General features: G+C 40.8%; 1 protein-coding gene across 2 annotated transcripts in view; it reads left to right on the top strand.

Moving 5' to 3' along the window:
- The window catches only part of LOC117229429 (cell adhesion molecule Dscam2), a 353961-nt gene that overhangs the window by 195298 nt on the left and 135960 nt on the right, over window positions 1-22703 (top strand). For both annotated transcript variants that reach the window (XM_033485864.2, XM_033485865.2), the window contains exons 6-7: window positions 15371-15614; window positions 17446-17650. In XM_033485864.2, coding sequence (XP_033341755.2) covers window positions 15371-15614; window positions 17446-17650 — 449 coding nt within the window. The remainder of the gene's footprint in view (window positions 1-15370; window positions 15615-17445; window positions 17651-22703) is intronic.

Raw genomic sequence — 22703 nt, 5'->3', positions numbered from 1 at the left:
TTCCCTCTGACCTGTGAAACTTAGCGGCGAGAAAGTCATTTTCGCATTTACAAGACCGTGGGTACGATTTTATGATCACAATCGAAAATTCATTTCGAATATTCAGGATTGCGAAGGGGTCGAGATCCGTGAAACGCAAAGAGTGCCGAAAAGAGACTTTTGGAAAGTCAACTAATCAACAAATTATGGAACTTTGACCTCAAAAGGGTGAAAACAATTCTTGAAAAAATTGTAATATTTTCGTTTGTTCGATATATATATGTCGAGAATAGCAAATGATGTTAAAACAATATTATCATTATCAGACGATGTCTTCGTTAGATTATGTTATTATTAGACGAGCAAAATAAAATAAAATCATTCAAGTCGAGAAACAAAAAATGGAAATTCGATGAAAACGTCTGTCTGTAGCAATATTATTAAATCTTCTTAATCTTTTCACAATTTTGTTTGCCATTCATCCATTTGTATGTCAAAAATACCTAAAATCCACGGTCTAATCATTATTAAAAAATTGCATTATTACCGCGTCTACAAAACTGGGTAAAATGTTTTTAAAAAAGTGCTTGAAATCGAATGTAAAATTAAATTAAAAAAGGAACCTCTTTTTCGCGTGCGAAGTTTCATAATTTTTCTGATTATGCCCAATATTGATTTTGTCGATTAAATCGCTTACGATTTTGCAAATCATCGTACGCTACCGCATGATTATTATAGTAGCTTATCCGCATCATTGTTACCGTTAATGTTTACACGATCTCTTTTCACGCAAACAATCACGAGGCGTGCTTTGTTGCCCCGAACATATTCGACCGACAAATGTTCGACAATGTCAATAGATTCCATTAACAATACCCTTTGTTAACAGTTCACCAAAACATTCAAGAAGCCCGTGCAATTTCTCTCGAACAATATAATATAAATACCATCACTATATTTTCGACAAATTTCGGGAACATAATTTTCGCATGGGAAATCCATTGATTCGACACGTTGAATACCACGCTAATTTCACATAGTTTCCCGCCTGGTCGAAACGGATTTCTTATTATGTGTCATTTATTCTGTGCAATTTATTATTATGTAATCAGGTATGACACATTTATCTTAGTCAGAAAATTGACTATTGAAATTGAGGTTTTCACATCATTTTGGCAACGATGGTAACATCGACAAATTTTCAAACGTTAAAACTTACTTGCTAAAAATTTATTTACTTACTTACCAGGTGCAATTGTCTTTTCATTCACCGAACAAAAAATATTAAATTTTGTTATTCTTTCATTTAGTTCATTTTTGAATAAAGAAATTTAATAATACCTTATTCGATAATCATAAACATAAATGTACATAAATATAAAATACAAATATAAATATTATGCCCGGAAAAACAAATCAAAAGGACGCAAAAATAATGGCCAAAATGTTCACCGGAACAATAACGCGAAGTCGCTAACAACCATAGCAGTTGATGCGACGATAAACCAGGAGAAACGAAACCGAAGGCCCAGCAATTGGTCAGCACACAGTAACCGGCTCCCACTATTCTGTAAAAGTCCAAGTATCGACAATTTCTGCGGAGATGAAGCACACACAGCAGCTGAAGCTCCTAAAATTCGAAGGGGCCATTTTTGCACAGCTGGCTCGGTGTTGTGCTTAACGCCGCGCGTTTCCCATACACCTCTGACGGCCGTGAGAGCGTTCCGGCACGCGATTAAACGTTAAGCATCCATTTACTTTCCGGCGCGGCCGAGTAATCCAGCGTCGAAGTAGACGGCAGCGGCTGCGAATCGAAGAGAGCGAGCGAGAGAGAGAGAGAGAGAGAGAGAGAGACAGAGAGAGAGAGAGAGAGAGAGAGAGAGAGAGATTAATAAGACATCCGGCCGCATCCTGGAATTAACGTCGAATCTCCGGCCGACGCGGCACGGTGCCTACCCTTCAACCGAAACCTCGGTTAAATCATTGACGAATAATCCACGGCAACAACCGAACGGGCTCTGCCCCGATCGAACGGAACGCCCTCTCATTCTCTGTCCGTCACGGGATTATAACGATCGCGTTATTGAAATGTAAAAATTTCAATCTCGCCCGATTTTTCCGCGCCAGGATTTTCCTGCCATCCCTCTCTGTCTCTCTGTTTCTCTTTCTCTCTCTCTCTATTTTCTCCTCTTCCTCTATTTCTTCCTTCATCTCTAGCCGCCACGATTTTCTCCGTTCCTCCTTTAAAATATGATACGCCGTCCCGGAACCAACGTTATCTCGAGGAGATCCTTGCCTTCCGGTTGGCTACAATCCCCCCCATCCACCCTCTGTAATTTACCACGAAGTAACGTCTACATACGCCGCGCCCTCCCGGAATGCGCTGGTTCCTCTATTTTTCTTAGCCGACGCGGCGCGATGCGGCGCGTCGGTGGCTTCCATTTTCGGAACGCGATTTCGTTTGGACAAAACCGGCTGAACGGGGAATGGTTCGGTGAATGATAACAATGACCGGCGAAATGAGATCCTTCTGTCGGATCCCCAGGCCGTCCGGCAACGCGGCTCGCTTCGCCGGAACACGACCTCTGTGTATGCTTTTTATATTAATGCTAATTTCAAACATGGCTTCGGCCAAGGCGCGACGCGCGTCACGCGGCTATTTTCCGCGAGCCGGCGCGAGCTTATGGTCGCGTTGCTCGTTCCACCGTTACGCCGGGAAAGCTGGAGGACGCGCGGGATGATTCTTTCCAGCGGATCGTTTTATTTCGACGTCGTTGCGACGCCTCCCTCGCCTTTTTTTAACGTGCAACTGCGTCGGGCGACGTGGCAGTCGTCCAGCTCGGTGTCTCAGCAACCCTTTCTTATTTGGAATTTTCCATTTCAGTCGGCGCTGAAAGGGTTAGGGACGTCGAGAATGCCTTCCCAGTTGCATTGCGGACTCGTGATCGCTTTTTGACACGTCGGATATTTCGAATTGCCACAGTAGCTTTTAATTTTTTTTTTATGTATAAGAACGGAGTTTGTGAATTTTAATATTCAAATCTAATTTTTAATTGTTTCAATTTTTGGCGATCGGAAGATTAAATTATACAGCTTTTTATATATAATTTTACAGCTTTTATATATAATTATACTGCTTTATATATATAATTATATTTATTATATAATTAATTATACAGCTTTATATATATAATTATATTTATTATATAATTAATTATACAGCTTTATATATATAATTATATTTATTATATAATTAATTATACAGATTTATATATATAATTATATTTATTATATAATTAATATATATATATATATATATATATATATATATATATATTATATAATTATATATATAATTATACAGCTATTTATCCTAATTATACAGCTTGAAGCAAATTTTCCTAAAATTGTGATTTTGCTATACGAAATTGAATTGCGATAGAAATCATTGTACCGTTGTGAAATTTTATAGGAATCAATGTAGAAGAGACTTTGCGTTTTAATTAATGTATAAAAAATAATTTAGTGTCGCCGTATCGGTCCGAGTGCAAAGGGTTAATAAGTTGAAAATAGTGCGACAGTGTTTTGAAATTCTTTCAAAATTTATTGCGTATTGTAAGTGCTCGATCAACCCGTCTTAGTCATAAATATACGAAATCTGTAATCTACAAATTATTCGTGTCTTTAAGTAGATACACCATTTCCTACGAATTCGTAAATTTCACGAAATCTTCCAACATTTTCAAACGTCAGAATAAACACGATTGTTCCAATTATATTTCAATAACCGTGCGCCGGTAGATATAATAAGCTTACCCCGTTCATTCATAACCCAGTTCATTCTTTTCATCAGTAACGCAAATGTTATTACTCTTACAAAACGTTCCGCACTGTTTATTCAAGCACCGATCAAACGATGAATGAGCCCGCGAATTTCCCCGGAAGGAAGTGCATAGCTCCCTTTGCAAGCAGCCGCTGCGCGCAGAATGAAATTCCGTGTTAAAAAAGCAGGAGAATTCGTCGCGTGTTTCGCTCGGCGCGCGATTAATGGAAACGCGCACGGGTTAAAAAAACTGCGCCGACCGAGTTTGAGAAATCATAATACGGAAACCGCGAGAACAAGGAGGGCTGTAAAAACCAAAAAAAGGAAAAAAGGGAAAAAAGATGGAACCTGAAAATAGATTTTCTATTCCCTTTTTGCAATTACCGCGACAGACGGAATCGTGTTCGCCAACAATTAATCTCCTTTTACAACGTCCTCGTTAATGCCGCTGTACGTTACGAAACAGTTACTGTCATTGCATTAAAAAATTTCGTGCACGCCAAACCGACTTTCCACGCATCACAGTGAATTCATCTTCTCGACGACTGCGTTCCTACATTCACCGGTTTCAAATTACATCAATTATTTTGGACACATTAGGAAATGTTGCATAATTATTATTAAATATTATTATTTAATATAATATTAATTGAATGCTATTAAATATTATAGTAGCATACGTTATCGACTTTTCTGCTCGACACATTGACTGTCAAGCCTATTTTGGAAAAATCTGTCTTGAACGTCAACATTTAATAATTAATATAATAATAATTATTTTATAATACTCTTTACACATTAGGTGTCTGAATTAAAGAAATGGTCTCTTAAACCAATTTATAGTAATTATAATACTTACTCCTAATGACAGTAAATAAATTAAAATTATTTATTAATTAATTTATAATTACATTTATTTTTAATAATTACATTATTTTTACATTTGTTTAAATAAATAAATAGTAAATACAAAATAACAGTAAGTAAAAAATGATAATAAGTAAAACATAATAATGAGTAAAAAATAATAATAAGTAAGACATAATAAAAAGTAAAAGATGATAATAAGTAAAACATAATAATGAGTAAAAAATAATAATAAGTAAAACACAATAAAAAGTCAAAAATGATAATAAGTAAAAAATGATAACAAGTACAAAATAATAAATAAATCCTTTCGTTTTGATAGTAATTAACTCGTGCTGGGCGTCTACCACGAGATAACACGTGATTGGCAGTGAATGCGATCAAATTCAACGTTTAATCCGACACTGCAGTTCGAGTACTGTCTCGTGCGCGCCGACAATTTCGATTACACCGAAAAAAAGGACAAACAATTGATTCGTAAGACGTTCCTCAGAGACGAGGCCAGCATCGGTGAGATTTTTCTGGCGCACCCGGAACGAATTAAAGCGTCGATTACTCGGTCGAGAGGTCGTGGTGCAGGTCGACGGTGTCCCACCGAGGACGCCCGAGATCCTCGTGGATCACCGTCGATCGAATTTACACGGGATCGCGACCCGCGTTCCCATTAAAATCTCCCGGCGACGTTAACGACCATAGACGGCTCTATTCCGCGGCAGATATCGGCCCCCGTTGCGAGGGTATCAAAATTTTAACGACGCTCGACGCGAGGCGCTGATAATTCGATACGCGTGCGCCGCTTTATTAACAATTCCCTGTCGCCGATGTTTGACAGCTGTAATTAATTTCGTCGGTTCGAGCGACGCCCCGGGTTCGTCTCCCGATCGATCGACATCGTGTCTGCGAATAAACGCTGCGATAAGCGGGCCGCTGGCACCGGCACGGACCCGGACGCGGGTGGGTTCTTCGAGGGGGTGTCGATGGATCCCGGACGATTCCTTAGGATTCAACGGGCGCCGCGACGCGACGCGACGCGTCGGGGACAGACGCATGCAAAACGCGATAAAAAACATTCATGTCTGAAATCATGTATGTTCAACTTATTTCTTTATTTTACGCGGTTCGAATATTTGGTTTATTTTTTGATCATTATTCTTAGCTTCTTTTTATTGTGCTTTACGCAGTTATATTATATAATATGTTATATTATAGTTTATTATGGTTTATTATGGTTTATTATAATTTATTATAGTTTATTATGGTTTATTATAGTTTATTACAGTTTATTATAGTTTACTACAGTTTATTATAGTTTATTACAGTTTATTATAGTTTACTACAGTTTATTATAGTTTATTATAGTTTATTACAATTTATTATAGTTTATTATAGTTTATTACAGTTTATTATAGTTTATTACAATTTATTATAGTTTATTATAGTTATATTATTATATATTATTATATATTATTATATATAGTTATATATTAAACTTTACGAGTAGATTACGGATCTCTATGCAGAATAAAAATGATTTGCATTAGTTCCAAGAAATAATCAGCAAATAGAAAGTTCTTTCCTCCTGCAACAATTTTAATAGGTTCACAACAATATATTGGCACTCTTAAATTTATATAATCACCCTCCTGTTTTAAGTTTCACTCGCTCAATTTTTCCATAAATGCATAAAATTTGCAGACTCGAAGTCCGCTAAGATCTTTCAAATTTTGTAAACATGGATGTTTTAAGCAATAATACAGTAGTATATAAAAATTAGGTAACATTCTTCGTGCATTTCTTTTTTTAAGTACTTAGTAAATTCACAGAATCATATTTTTAAAACGATTCTTTCAAATTAAATTTCAGAAGTTTTATTTATCAGTAAGCACACAGATATTTTAAATAATATACGAAATTTCGGGTGGCGACAGATAACAAACGTTTTAATTAATGTTATTACGACATAACAATATGTTACATTTTACACATGATAACGATAAATCTGTTATTTAAAGAGAATAAACTAAAACAATATATCACATTGTATAACAATATAACAAAATATCATACTCTATATATTATAACAATATATTCTATCATAATTCATATATTATTTAACCCAACGAGTAATTTGACGATGCTTTATCAATTACCACATCGTGTCATAATATCTCCTTTACGAATAAAGAAATGCCAAAAAGAATCATACCGATTCATAGCTAAAACGTTCGATGAAATATCGACGCAAACTTTTCGAAATGCGGCGATGCTTCTCAAAAAAGAAAAAAAAATGTAAAAACGGACTTCGTTTCGCGGTTCGGGTGTCCGTGGCCCAGTGTGCGACGCTGCGGATCGATTACGGAAAAATCAAGGACACGCGAGCTGGTCTCTTAACGGACGCGTGGATTCGTTTGTGCATCCGCGATGCTACCCAGCGGGGACGAACGAAGGCGGCTGGTAGCTGTGTAGACGGCGGGGAGTGTATGGGTAGCGCAAACAAACCGACCGCTGATTACAGAGACTGCTTCTGACAGCCCATCAAATATTCCGCATTTACGTGTACGTCGACGTCACTGAGTATTCCGTGGCTCTGCTCGTCGTCGCCCTCTCGCCAACGCCGCTCTCTCCTCTCTGTCTCTCTCTCTCTCTCTCGCTCTCTCTCGCTCTCTCTGTCTTCCTCTCAGTCCCTCCAGCACAGTCTCTCGTCGCTTCCTCTGCCTCTTCCGTGGCTTCGCCGAGTTGACGGAGTCGAGCAAAGGGTGGGTGCAGTCGCGCACGACAGAGAAAGATTCGGCCAGAGGATAAGTTTAACGGAGATAGATAGAGAAAGAAAGAGAGCGAAATAGATAGATAGAGAAGAGAGAGAAGATAGAGAAGAGAGAGAGTGGGAGAGAGTGGGAGAGATAGTGGTAAGGATGAGAGGACAGGAAAGGGAGAGTCTGAGGGTTTGCCAACGTGGCAGAGCTTCCATCTCTAGGCTTCCTCACGCCCGGCCCTATCCCATCTCCTTCCCTCACCAATTTCCCTCCGTAAATTCGATTATCTATAGGTATACTCCTCGCCGTCGATCCCCCTGCGCCCTTTTCCACTCGCCGATTCCTGGTGCGCGTCCTACGACTCTTCGCTCTCGTCGACCCGCTTCTCCCGCACCTTGCCGCAGCCTACGGAAGGGCCGCGCTTTCTTCTCCGTCAACTAGAGAACAGAAGAAATCAGTCAAATACTAATCATCAAAGCGCGCGCGGCACCAGCCGCTCAGCTCAATGTCGCACGTCCATTGCAGTGAATCCAATACACGCGAGAAATAGACGCAACAGTTGCAGTTACCGGATGACGCTATCTGTTATGCGGACATCGTACATTGGAATCGGTCGAAGACGTCGGACAACAACAACGCGTCCCATAGTGGAGCGAATGATCATTCTGGGGAACAAAATAATACGTCGTTTTATCCGATATTCGGTAATAAGTTTAATTATTATTTTAGAGTTCGAGGTAATGTTTTTTCAAAGATAGGATAAATTGCTGTTTCGTTTGTTTGTTTTCGAACGTAATCAGCTTCGTATTTATTGGGTTAATGACAAAATTAAAGCGTAGAGACTTGATTCGGTCTTCGAATTAAAGGGAAAAGATCGAATTTTATGATATAGTGAACGGCATGCTGGAAAAAATGCTTCGAAATCCATAGAGGGCACTTTTGCACTTTTGCACTTTTTCGATATCACGAACGTGCCCTCGGATTTATGGTACCGCAATCATGGGGGTGCATAATTATAAAAATTAGAATACGGTGTCGTAAAGTAGAGATTTCAAGCTTTAATTTAAAAAAAGAGTCATAGTTTTATGCTAGCTTTTAACGGAGTTACGGCTGCTCAAATATTGACGATTTTTCGGGCGAAAGTTACCGACGCTTTAATTTTGTTGTCGAGTGTGTATTAAATTTTTTTATGGAGAAATAAACGAAATAAAAGAATTAAACTCCAGAGTAAACGGCTTATACTATTATGTGCTAAAAGAAAGTTCGTAAATCGTTCGAATCATTTCATACTCACGCCCACAACGTATATTATCTTTGCGCAAACAGTCAAACATTCAGACTTCGCGAACACAAGCCGAAAGTACTTATGGTCGGACTGGATTAGCCTAAACACTAGAACTTTGTCGATGTTTAATTTTAAAAATGCATTTTGTAGATCTCCACACTATCGTCAACGCTATCATCCGAAAAGGTGATTGACAAAAAAATAAAAAAATAATATTTTTGCTACTTTTTTAACCGAGGCTCTGAAGAGAATTTAAAAACTGCATTTTGTACAACTCCGTACTATTGTCGACGCTATCATTCGAAAGGGTGATTGGCAAAAAAATTAAAAAACTATATTTTTCCTACTTTTTTAACCGAGCCTCTGATGAGAATTTAAAAAATACATTTTGTACAACCCCTCACTATTGTCGACGCTATTATTCGAAAGACAAAATTGACAAAAAAATAAAAAAACAATATTTTTGCTACTTTCTTAACCGAGGCTCTGATGAGAATTTAAAGATTGCATTTTGTACAACTCCGCACTATCGTCGACGCTATCATTCGAAAGGGTGATTGGCAAAAAAATTAAAAAATTATATTTTTCCTACTTTTTTAACCGAGGCTCTGACAACAATTTAAAAAATGCATTTTGTACAACTCCGCACTATTGTCGACGCTATTATTCGAAAGACAAAATTGACAAAAAAATAAAAAAACAATATTTTGCTACTTTTTTAACCGAGCACCTGACGACAATTTAAAAAATGCATTTCGTACATCTCCGCACTATCGTCAACGCTATCATTCGAAAGGGTGATTGTCAAAAAAATTAAAAAATTATATTTTTCCTACTTTTTTAACCGAGGCTCTGACAACAATCTAAACAATGCATTTTGTACAACTCCGCACTATTGTCGACGCTATTATTCGAAAGACAAAATTGACCAAAAAAAAATAAAAAAACAATATTTTTGCTACTTTTTTAACCGAGGCTCTGACGACAATTTAAAAAATGCATTTTATACATCTCCATACTACCCTGAACGCTATCATACGAAAGCGGCGTTGATAATCGCGTGAAAAGGTTGTTCGATCTCATTGTGCGTACATGAAAAGACGTTCTCCGAAATTGCCGGTTCGGGGGATCAACCATCGGCTGCAGGGCACGGATCGCGGAAATCTAGGCGCGGGGAGCACGGGGATGATTTTGAAGGAAGTTAGCGAAGCGGCTAGTGCCGCGGGTCTCGCGGGACCTCGCCTTAGCCTCGAGATTGCAGGCCAGGAAGTATTCGACGCTGGAGACCTGCCGGGCCTGATCTCGCGGAGACCTCCTACCACGGCCTAGATCTCCGAGAGCGTTCCACCCCACGCGTTTCTCGAAAAAAGCCTGGATCCTCGACTTTGCGCGGTCACGTTCATCTTGAACCCTCGGACTGAAGGCGCCGGGCGACCGACGCCGAGAGGAGATCCGCTGCCGCGCTCTTTCATCCCCCTCGTCGATTGTACATTGTCCGCGCCGGTCAAAAGGAAATAGGATTCGACGGTTGCATCGATCGGATACGTGACCGAAATCGATAAAAGTGTGACAAGAACTTCGTTTTATCCGGAGCTTAGTCACCAAGTGAATTATGGAAATTGGCTGCTGATGCGCTAGGAAGTGCGCGGAGATGTTGAAGACGGCTGTAATTGGGCTGAGAAGACGTTATTATGACATTGTTATTATTGGACTGGGGTTTATAGCTGACGCGACACGAAATACGAATCTGGAGGGTGTTTGAAAGAATTTCAGAATATTGTTATATTGTCTTCGATATATTGCCATTGTTAAATGAAGAAATATATTTTTTTCTAACTTCTGTTTATTACAGTGAACATAGAAATATTTTATTTTGCATAAATATCCACAAATTCATTATTATTTTTCGCTATTTTATTTTATAGTTTATTATTCGTTCGAGCTGAGTTGCCTAATTTGAACCACTCTAACTCCACTTATGGTGGCTTGATGACCACGAATATAAATGAAACCGCAAATATTTCTGTTCTCTAACAACAACTCCAACCTTCAAAAATTGTCTTGGCGGGGGAGGGGGGGGCAAGATTGAGAATAACATTGTAAATAATTTAAGAACTAAATTTAAGAACTTCGCATCTATTATGCGAAATTACGATCAAGGTACATGCTAATAGAAATGACTTTTCGAAAAAGCCAAAAGTGACACTTTTTTACGTGCAACTAGTGACCTTTTCCTTTCTGGTAATCGTCACCTTGATCTTTTGAACCAGTTAGCTGTTGCAACCTAAATAGGTCAAGAAAGAAAAGGTTTTAAAGAAAACCCGTGCACCTGAAGTGTGTCAAGAAAAGTAAACGACGAAGAGTATACTACTCAACGCAGACAGTATACACTCATTTCTCACAATAATTATTTGTATTTTTAATGTGTTCGTTTCGTTTGATCCTGGCCTCGAAAAATATACGAAACATCTCCACTAAAATTGCGAATCGAACCAGCAAATTTTTACGAGCGACGAGTATACTCGTCCTAACGCAAAATATTGCCAATTCTTCGCGACGAGTATGCTCGTCGACAACAGCCGACGTAGAATATTCGTAACGTCTTGAAATATACGAACAATTTATTTACCGCACGCGGACGTGAATAGCATTCGTTTGGATATCATTAATTTCGATTGTGATGCAAAATGACGCGGATGCTACAACATTCAAATTTATAGACTACATTATCGTGCATTCAATTCTACGTAGCGTCGATTCTTTTCAATTATCACGCACGCTACTGGAACGGCGTGAGAACAAATCACCCGTCTATTTAAAGCGGCTCATAAAAATGTATACTGTCCGCGAACGTGTTGAACATTAAATTCTAACTGCTATATTCGCACGGCCAGTATACCGTATCGTGACACAAAATATTGTCAATTCTTCGCGCCGAGTATACTCGTCGGAAACGGCTAAACGATTAACGATATCTCTTCTATTTAGCGAGCGGCGTTCGGCATGCGGTAAAATTCGATTAATTCCTCGCACATTAACGCAACGTTCCCGCAGAAGAATATATCAATAAATAAATAAATAAATAAATAAATAAATAATGGTACACACACGACGGTGAATGATGAACGACGGTATCGGAACCGCGGAAATGTCACTTCTTTCCGTCCTATAAATATTAATTGACCGATCCGGGACCGTGCACGCCGGCCAGAAATCAGGGAACCGAATTGGCTGAATATCTGCAGGCCGCGCGGCGGCGCTTCGGGCCGCGGCGCGACGAGGTCAAAGGTCGCGCGTGCCCGTGAGAGATCGATTCGATTATCCCGTTTATCGAGACGCTTTAAATACGGGAGACCGAAAGCGTTTCGGTGACGAAACGCGAGTTTCCCCGTTTGAAAACCGGCATATCGATCCTGTTCGAGACGGCGGGGAGGGCACGGCGAGGGCCCAGAGGGGGGGAGGGGGGAAGGGTGCGAGGCGAGGCCAGGGGCGAGCGAATAATTTCCGGCGAACGGACTCGATCCGGTCGCGCCGCCGGCTTGCTCGCTCGCTTCTTATTTAAAGATCCGCCGGGTATTAACGATTTTCGTCTGTAACCCGTGCACGCCACAGCCGCGGTTTATCCGGCTGCTTGTTCAACCGGGAGTGTTTTGAAAGCGTGCCAGTACATCCAGCGTTCCATGCACGCGTACTGTGCAGTTCTGAACGGGAAAAAAGATGGGTTGCCGTGGGCCCTCGGTGGGGATGCCTAGACAGAGAGGAATACAGAGATACGGATTGAAACAGAAAGAGAGAGAAAGAGAGACCGAGAGAAAGAGAGACCGAGAGAAAGAGAGACAGAGAGAAAGAGAGAGAGAGAGAGAGGGAGAGAGAGGAAATGGGTAGATGAGCAGGAGAGAGGACGGAACGTATGGGTAGCGTAGCACAATTCACGGCCGTGCTGTGTATTCAGTCTTCCCAATGAAACAGTTGTTATTTTGTGGTTGCCGAGTGCACTAGAGAGATACACTGCTGGAATGGAAAGGCTTGCTCGGATAGCAAAGCAGCAATATCGCCCTGTGTCCGACGCCAGCGGTATGCGAGCGTTTTCGCCCAGTCAGTGGTGAATCTTGAGCACTGATCGGACATAATGCAACTCCGTGTATCACGAGAAGCGCAGTGATGCGGCCGCGCAATTTATCGGACGCTACCAGCCAGTATAACGGGCGCAGCCGTACGTTTCGGCTGACAGTGGTATATCCCCGTGCCTCGTCAGACACTGCCGAAAGAACAGCATCCGGCCTAACTGTTCTTTCGGGAGCTATTATGCTACGGCAGTCTGTTCGGCATCGGGCGCGTTCTGTGCTTCTTTTATTCTCACCGTTACTTTATTGTTACAGAAATCGTACCGCTTCGTTGGCCAGCCGACGTTCCCCGTACATTATTAGCTGCATGGACGGAATATTCACTTGAATGCAATGCAGAAAAAAAAAGTGCAGAACGCTATGGAAATTTCGCGTTTTTAGGGATACAGTAATGTCTCTCTAATCGACGTTCGGATTGTCCACAAAAATGGACAATTTGGGAAGAGCAGATACGATTGTTCGAGCCTTCCGGTTTGTTTTTATAGTTAGGAATTGTCAACGATTATAAGAACGAGACGCAAGGCTCGAATAATCGTATTTACTCTTCGCAAATTGTCCAGTTTTCTGCACAATCTGAGCGCCAGTTAGGGAGACATTACTGTGTTCGTTTTAGGACAGAACTTGCTCGGTGTGTTAAGATAGTAGAGACAGCCGGTTATTGTGGGATGATTAATTGCTTTTTGACAAATTGTTGTATTCTTTCATTGGGACTAGTTTTGAATAAGAAAATGGATTGTTTCTTATTCGATAAATATAATGTTAACTGTGATGCTTGAAAATTTGTTAATCGTGCTGTTAAAGGTAATTCAAAGTCAGATCTTTATTAAATCAAATTAATCTGAATTAGAAATCTTCATCTTGAAATTCATTCGAATTCATCATTTTGGCTTCCTTTTTCATCCTAAATGGGCAATATTTTTGCCCTTATAGTCAATGTTTTGTTCTTTATTGTAAAAATAGATGTTTCCCCGTATATCTAAATAAATGAAACGAATCAAATGAAATTAAATATTTAACTGTCTATTACTTCTGATCAACTGCAAAAGAATATAATTTCATTTCTAGTTTATTTGAAAAGAACACAAAGCGTACACATACCATATACGTATACATAAAATAATAAATAAATGTTTAAGCAACGTTATAATGTTGTGAATAATAATAAACGTTCCACGGTATGTGTAAACAATTGAAACGAATCGAATTAAATTAAATATTTAACTGTCTATTGCTCGTAATCAACCGGAGAAGAATATAATCTCATTACTGCATACACTATAAACGTACACATAAAACAAGTATACACAAAATGTCGATAGGTACATAGCGTTAAATTCTAAATTGGACATACATACATCCATAGATCCACGAAATTGTACTCGATGTATTGTATTGCGAACAAATTGGTTGTTCACGATACGTTCGCGTCGCGCCCGCGATAGTACACGAACAATTCCTGTCTAGAACAACAATTACAACGGCCGGCATATTTGGACGAGTCGGTTGCTGCAACGTTAATTACCGTGTTTGCAAATAATCTGCGGCATCCCGGCGCTCAAAGAGCGAAGAATGTATTGATTCGTCGGCGTCGCGGCCTTTAAAACTCAGAAAATAGAAGCACTTAAATTCTTAGCGGCCCCGATTAATACGAATTCCGTCGGGAATTAGCTTTATTGGACGTAACGCGATGTATCGTCGGAATTTCTATTTTCCTTCGGACCGTGGCGCCGAGCGCTAAACCAGTTCTGAAAATATTGGGTTGGCAACTAACTAATTGCCGATTTGTTCAATGAAATAAAAAATTCTTTTTTACTTGGAACGAAGTTTAATCTGTAATGTATTTTCCATCTTGTTCGATGACCTTTTGCCGTCTCTCTGACAACTTGAAAATTCCACGCTCGTAGAAAGTCTGATCCTTTTCGGCCAAAAACTGAGTTAAGTGAGATTTTACAGCGTCATCGTCGTTAAAAGTTTTACCACGAAGGGAGTTGTCCAGGGATCGAAATAAGTGGTAATCCGATGGCGCGAGATCAGGACTATATGGCGGGTGTAACATCAATTCCCAACCAATATCCATCAATTTTTGCCGAGTGGACAAAGACGTGCGCGGCCTAGCATTGTCCTGCTGGAAAATGACACCTTTACGATTGACCAATTCTGGTCGCTTTTCCTTGACCGCTGCATTCAATTTGTCCAGTGTTGCTAACATTAATAAATAAAATTATTATAATATTATATTATATTATTATATTATTATTATATTATATTTATATTTATTATATTTATTATATTTATATATATTATATTATATTATTATAATTATAATAAAAAATAACATAATAATAATAATAATTTTATAATATAACATTTACGGATATCATAAAAATGGGAGTGAGAGACTTCTATAACTGAAATCGGCAATTACTTAGTTGCCAACCCAATAGAATATCGGCGTCGGGGGATCGGGGTAAACGCGAAGGGCTTGCTTGTTCCCTTCGTTTCGATTGCGAATTTTTGTTGTTCCGCTTGTTCGTCGTAGGTGGTACTACAACCGGAACCAGAGGGAGGAGCCGATCGAGGATGCGGCAGGACACTACGTGGTGCGAGACGGTTCGTTGATCATACAAGGTGTTCAGGAGAACGATACCGGCTCGTACATGTGCACCGCCAGTAATTCGGAGGGCAGCGAATCCATGGAAGTGAGGTTAACGGTGTCCGCGCCATTGAGCGTGCACGTTCAACCGTCGATCCAGACCGTCGATCTCGGCAAGGCCGCTCATTTGGTAATTGACGATTCTCATGGTTGCCCGCGATTGATAGGCTCCGGTTTTATAACAGCAATTAATGCCGGCCCCGGGCCATTTGTCTCGGCCGTTTTACCTTTGCGTCAGTTACCGAGCTCGCGCGCCGTTATACCCCATATACTCTGCATTGTAACTGTATGCCCTGTTATCGCCATTATCTTTGTTGTGCGGCGAAAACCCGCGGCAAACGGTGCCGGCTACGAATAACAAACACGCGCCCTCGGCACGCGTTCCTTTCATTTCGATCTCGGTTCCATTAATCCTCCTACGGTGTTCGGAAAAACTAATGCTAGTAGTCGCGTTGACGTCATTACGAGGAAAATGTACTGTGATACGAGCTTTTTATTGTATAATTCTTATCGTCGTTTATCGTATATATTTCCTCGTATAATAATAGTTCGTATAATTTTTCGCATATTAATAATTCTTATAATTTTTCGTGTAATAATAATTCTTACGATTCTTCGTATAATAATAATTCTTATAATTCTTTGTATAATAATAATTCTCATAATTCTTTGTTTAATAATAATTCTCATAATTCTTTGTTTAATAATAATTCTTATGACACTTCGTGTAATAATAATTCTTACGATTCTTCGTATAATAATAATTCTCATAATTTTTTGTTTAATAATAATTCTTATGACACTTCGTATAATAATAATTCTTACGATTCTTCGTATAATAATAATTCTCATAATTCTTTGTATGATAATAATTCTTATTGAACGAAAAGATATAATAATAATTCTTATTATACGACGCTAATTATATTTCCGATTTCGTCAATGATATTAACGATCGACACTACAAAAGTGTCTTTCCGGATTCGTTCAATTAAATTGTTATATTATTCGTTTCGTTGAATTTGTGTACAGTGAGTGAAAAATGTACTTACATCCCTTTTAAAAAAATATAACCTTTTCAAAACTAGACTAAAACACTTGTTTTTAATGACAGAAAAATACCGTTTTCTCAACTTGTTTATCTGAGTCAATAAAAAAATTTTAAAATACGGAAGATATCGAAATCTCTAAATTCTCGTTACAAGCTCAGACGAGAAAGTCGAAAAAACGTGAGATCTTTTTTACCTTTTTTGTCATACTAAGTAATATCAAAAGTTAATAAAAAGTATTTTAAAAAGATTCAGCACATTTAGACCAGTTTAAACAAATTTTTATCGTTTCAGAAATTCTCCGAATACTTTTCGTACCCACTGTACATGCAGCGAAACGTTTCGATGCACAACTTCACCGTTATTCGCGTCAACATTGTCGTGTCACGCGATTTCCCACAATTCAAATTCGTAGAACGCGTGACACGTTCTCGAAACATCGTAGAAGGGTTAAGAGTGATCGACATCGGCAAAATCGATTCCATTCAAGACTAGAACACGACAGAGACGTCGCGGCGGTCTTCGCGGAGCAAGATATCTCGAGTGAACGATTAGCAATCCTTGGGAATTCGTGAATAATTACGGCGGAGACGAGAGCGTCGTGGATCGTGGCAACTTGCCGGTGAATTTTTTTGTTCGTTGCCGAGCGACCCGGCGCCGGGATAATCCGATTTTTAGGAGAACAGGGAAACTCGGGGACGACCCTGGGACCGCTCGAGGTCTTGCTCTTGTCCGGCCAGGCCGGGGGTAGCTCGACGCGGGACGGGCACGGCGGGATCATTCGACGCGGAGCAATCTTATTTTTGAAGGGAACGGGAGATTCGAGGGTGTTCCGCTTCGGGGAAGGGGGAAGAGGCACGCCGGAAACTTGGTCGGTTCTCATCAGTCCCTTTTCTCTAAACTGCTTTTCAGACGTGCAGCGCAAGTGGATTTCCGCAGGCGGCGCTCTACTGGCTGAAGGACGGTCAGCCATTGAGAACGGGCGCCCGCGTGAGGGCGGTTGCCAGGGAGCGTATTTCCGTGATGTCGGTTGCACGGGAGGATCGCGGCATGTACCAGTGCTTCGTGAGGAACGAGTACGAGATGGCCCAAGGAATTGCGGAATTGCGGCTGGGCGGTGAGTCTTCGTTTGTTTAGGCTTTGGCGTGCCCGGGCGGCGACCATCGCGTGGTCGGCTGGCACAGGAATTGCTACCGAAACGCAGAAATGATAATGAAATGATAAATCTGCGCTTTAAAGTAGCCCGAAAATTATACTAAAATCGGAGACCGATTAATACCGGCAAATATATCAATTTCTACCGCGAGAACTATAGGCAACTGTACTGAAAACTATAGGCATGATGCTTTTACGAGGATTTCGAAAATACAATCGCAAGGCTAGTAAAAATTGGTATATTTACCGGTATTTATCGGTAATTTTTTCGGTCTCCCTATTTTATTGCAAGATACTTTTAAGCACGGATTCATTATTTTATTATTATTTTATTTTATTATTATCGTCATCATTATTATTTTATTTTATTATTATCGTCATCATTATTATTTTATTTTATTATTATCGTCATCATTATTATTTTATTTTATTATTATCGTCATCATTATTATTTTATTTTATCATTATCATTATTATTATTTTATTAGACTTTCACTTCTGTTTTACTTGAAAAGCATAGTTTGAGATTTATGAACATGCGAACATGCAGCCAACTGAATACTGATAAAATTGTGTCTGAAACATTTTTGAATCGCGCTGCCGAAAATGTCTAAATCAGTGCTCGGAATTCTTGGGCACGCAACATAAGGCTCCACCTCCTGACTACCGCCGCAGCGTCTCGCTCCCCGCGTTGCTTCCATCCGCAAGCCAATGGAGCCAATGAGAAGAGCGTGACGCTGGGGCGATAGTCGGGAGGCGGAGCCTCGTGTTGCTTGCCCGAGCGTTCCGAGCACCGGTCTACACAATGGGGACAAAACTTAACGTGTACACCCTGTATAGAATTTGTTTCCACGATGTTCTCTCTGATAAATACTTAAATCCTAAACGAATGCGTCGACTTAAATTTGTCGCAATTGCGACTTGCGACGTTTCTCCTTATAGCCGCAGAATTCCCTAAAGCGGCTAATATCTTGCACCTTCGAACGTGAAAGGTTCGTCGATTGCTGTATCCAGAAAATTTGTTTAAACCGCGAAACTTTCGGAAGAATGAACGGCTTTCCATCGCGGCGTGCAGCGATTCCAGCCGCGTCCGGCCATTGCTGAACCGTTGAATGCGTTGCGATTTCGTGACGAGATGCGGAAAAATGGCCCCGGCAATGGCCAACGTGAACACACTCGTTCCGTTCGTAAACGGCGCGAAATGGGATCGCCTCGTTAAATCGTCGTCGCAGCAGCGCGCGTTGTTACAGAACTGCTTGGAGATTGCCCGTCTAATTCAATTCCCCGGCTACATAATAATCGTTCCTTTTTCTCGCCGGCGAAGACCCGGGCCACCGTTCTGCCTCGCGTAATATCCATTATACCGTTTAAACGATTTTAAGGAAGACTCTGCCCGTCTCGTTCCGGCGGGGGCAGTAACTCGCGGCAGCGGTTAACGAACCCGCCGTGGTATGAAACGTTTAAGACACTTCGTCGCGACGTTTAATGACATCTGGCCGCGAACGACGGTTTCAATTACGTCTGACACGCCGTCTTCCACACCGCTGGACCCTGCCGTCGACGAAGATTCGGCCGGTTTCGTGTGACGGATTTCGTCCATTCGACGTATCGAGGATCCGTGGTCAACGGCTCCGGGAGAAATGTAATCCGGTTATATGCGTTTAAGAATGTACGTTGCAGCGGCGATTCGGCCGCGGGTTTAATAGCGATTAACTACGTGTCATCGTAATTTCAATAATTATCGTCGCTGTCTGATAATTGAGTTATGGGGAAATGTTGGACATTCTTGTCTTTTATATTGCCGCGTTACAATTCGAATATACAGGGTGTCCCAGGTTTTAATGTTCATACTTTGTTAGTGTATTCTATGGCACAAAGTAAGAAAAAAATGTTATGTAAACATAGGTCATATAGAGCTTTATTAAGAAGTTATAACAAAAATTCAGAATAGGAATAGTAATCAACTTGCTGTTACTGCGAGCATTGGCTTGAATAGATCAGCACACGCCGTGTGTTTATGTAAGCTGTGTTTATTAATACATTTCGAAATGTATTAATAACCGTTGTTGACAATACATGATTGACATCGATCGAAGCTTTTTTTTATTTTTTATTTTTTTTTTAGTTGAGTCTGAATTTTTGTTATAACTTCTTAATAAAGCTCTATACGACCTATGTTTACATAACATTTTTTTCTTACTTTGTGCCATAGAATATACTGACAAAGTTTGAACGTTAAAACCTGGGACACCCTGTATATTGAGAAGGGTGAACTTTCTTCGAGCGTATTAAGGTCCAGGTGGTTTTTTTTTACCGTAATTAATAGACTGCGGATTTTGCGCATTTACGGGAAACCGGATAAATGAAGCACAGAGTGACATTGGAACAATTTGAGAATTTTGTTATGCTATTTCTGTTAACCGAAGATGGACATCTTTGCTTAACTCCTTTTTTTTCTTTTTTTTCTTTTGGTTCATCCTCGTATCAGCTGATATGGTTATTAGCGACTTCATGTCATTGTTGCAAGTATATTTTTTCTATCATTTTTGCGTCTTTGTATTCAAGTAATTTATATATTTTCGTACAGTCGATAGAATTTTTATTTCGCATTCAAGTTCGCAATCTGGCGATTACTTTGCGATTTGGTTTTTTACTAATTTTCATTTAACTGTATCAAAGCAAGGAATGAATGCAAAATATTATGATTACGTGCGAATGGCAGCTCGGCCAATAACATCACATTTTGGCAATTTGAAATTCGAGTCCCGAGCAACGAAGAGAAAGAAATGTTAAGCGATAACTCGTCGAACCGCGGCGTGTCATGTTAATCTATACATTAATATTTAGCGAACAAGTTCGAGTGCTAGATCGAAATCAATTTTATCCATAGCTCGGCCGAAATATACGCAAATCGGTGGTATGAAATTAATTGATACGCCTCCATCGCGAAAATATGATTATAACCGCGGGTTTACTTCTGCCGGAAATTGCCGCGAAATATGCGGGCCGGTTAACAAAATCCGTTTAAATTTCAGCAGGATCCAAATGATACTAACACGCTTCACGCGCATCGAGTTAAATCGCAATTACCAATGGGCTAAAAATTTCCGAACGAAATTGTCTCGCGGACAGCATCTCGCTGGTTAAACTGTTAACCTCACTGTTAATAGAATTATTTCTCGAAAAGTGTTCCGACGACAAATGATTGCTTAATTATTAACGTTGTTAAACTGTTGTTGACGTCATCTTTTCGTTTCTCATCTTTTACATAATGATAGAAAATTATACGCCGTGCCCGTTGCTCTGCATTCTCTTCCAAAACGATTTTTAAGCGAACTCTGACAAAAAACTGGATTCATATTAAAGCATTGCTTAACTTCGAACAAGTCTAACGAGTCTATATCGTTGATTTTCGTCTAATAGCAGCGTTTTCTCTTCCTCCTAGAAAATTACCCTGTTGCCACTGACATTGTTCTCTTGTTTATTTATAGCTTCTTGTCGGCGACATTTTTATCACGTGTTAGAAAACTACACTGTTGCAAAATTACACTGAATTTATAGCTCCTCTTCGACGACATTTTTATCACGTCTTACAAGAGAACACGATGCTGCATTTAATACGATAATTACAACAAACATAACTGTGTACGCTAATGAAAACGCTGCGTATTTTCATGCAAATTCTCATTTCCATTTTACAAAAGTTAGAATCGTACTCAAGCTTCCTTCGCTAACTAAAACATTCCACATTGTCAAAACAAAACACCTCACCAATTTATACGTTTCGATGCATTAACAAAATTTTCGAACGCAATAAATGCGACGCTGCCAGGTAACGCGTTGGATTTCGCGAAATCCAACGTACCATGGACGAAGACATCCTTGCCCAAGCAGCGAGCGCTGCACTTTATCGATCACAGCCGAAGGTTAAACGCGGGAAATCCTCGCGACGAAATTAGCCGAGCGCAGACTCGCCTCTTCAGACCTAATTGAATCGACCGGGGTGTGGGAGAAGAATTGGAAAACTCGTGGCCCCCCCTCCGCGCCCCGTAGGTGTGTTCTCTTTTTTCCCCGGCGTCTTGCCGCGGGCTCTCGAGGCTCCTTGGCCGCTGATGAAAGCTCGACCGAGCCGAGCCGAGCCGAGCGGAGCGGAGCCGGTCCGTTTCGAAGACAGACTCGTGGGTGGCTCGGCTCGGCGAAAAGGCGCGGGGCTGGCGCGAGGGGCGGGGACTGTTTGTCGAGCGAATGGTTCCGCGGTGATAGGTTGCCGGTGGTTAATGCAGTGGAACTCTTCCCCATACGATCCATTCCGGGTTTGCGTGCCACTCCATCGTAACGCGTTTTCCATCACGGAGCCGCGGCCGCTTTCCTCTGGGGAAGCTACGTGCCATTTTCGCGCGAAAATGCCTGCGTCGTTCTCTCCCGTTCCCAGCGAACCCTCCCTCGCCCTCTAACCAGCCAGAGCCACCCACAGCGCCCCGCAGTCCCACGCCCTTCCGTTCGTGCCGTCATCCCGCGAAAATCGGTGTTTGCCGCCCGATAATCGCCACCCCCTCGATCCAGCGGCGCTTTTAATTATGGAACCTCTCGCGGCCCGACGGCGTTGATCACGTACTTTTCACCGTCGGTGGTTTTAGTCCTCGGCTCGGCTGGTTATAGATCCCGCGGATTGCTTTCAATTCGAGCGCGTTCGATCTCCCCTCTCTCCGGCCGCGCTCTTTCCTTTTCTCTCCGCCCCGCGTGTTCCCATCCCTTCCCCCCCTCGCTTTTCCATTCTGCCCTTTCCTTTTTTTCGGCCGCATGGTACATACCATTAACAGGCGAGGCTCCCGCGAGACTGGTTAAGCCCTTCTCCGTTACGTTGACGAGGTAATTTTTCTTTTTTTCTTCTTTTTTTTGCGAACGGAAGAAGCTTTGCCGGGGATATTGCCTTTGCCTTGCAGTTACTACTTGCCGTTGCGGCGCATTAACTTCATTGTTTGCGTCTTCTTTCGCGCGGTGCCCGCTCCGGTCAA

The sequence above is a fragment of the Megalopta genalis genome, chromosome 3 (genome assembly GCF_051020955.1).
Source record: "Megalopta genalis isolate 19385.01 chromosome 3, iyMegGena1_principal, whole genome shotgun sequence".
Taxonomy (NCBI): domain Eukaryota; kingdom Metazoa; phylum Arthropoda; class Insecta; order Hymenoptera; family Halictidae; genus Megalopta; species Megalopta genalis.
The sequence above is the reverse complement of the archived record's forward strand: the minus strand, read 5'-3'. Positions and strand labels throughout refer to the sequence as shown.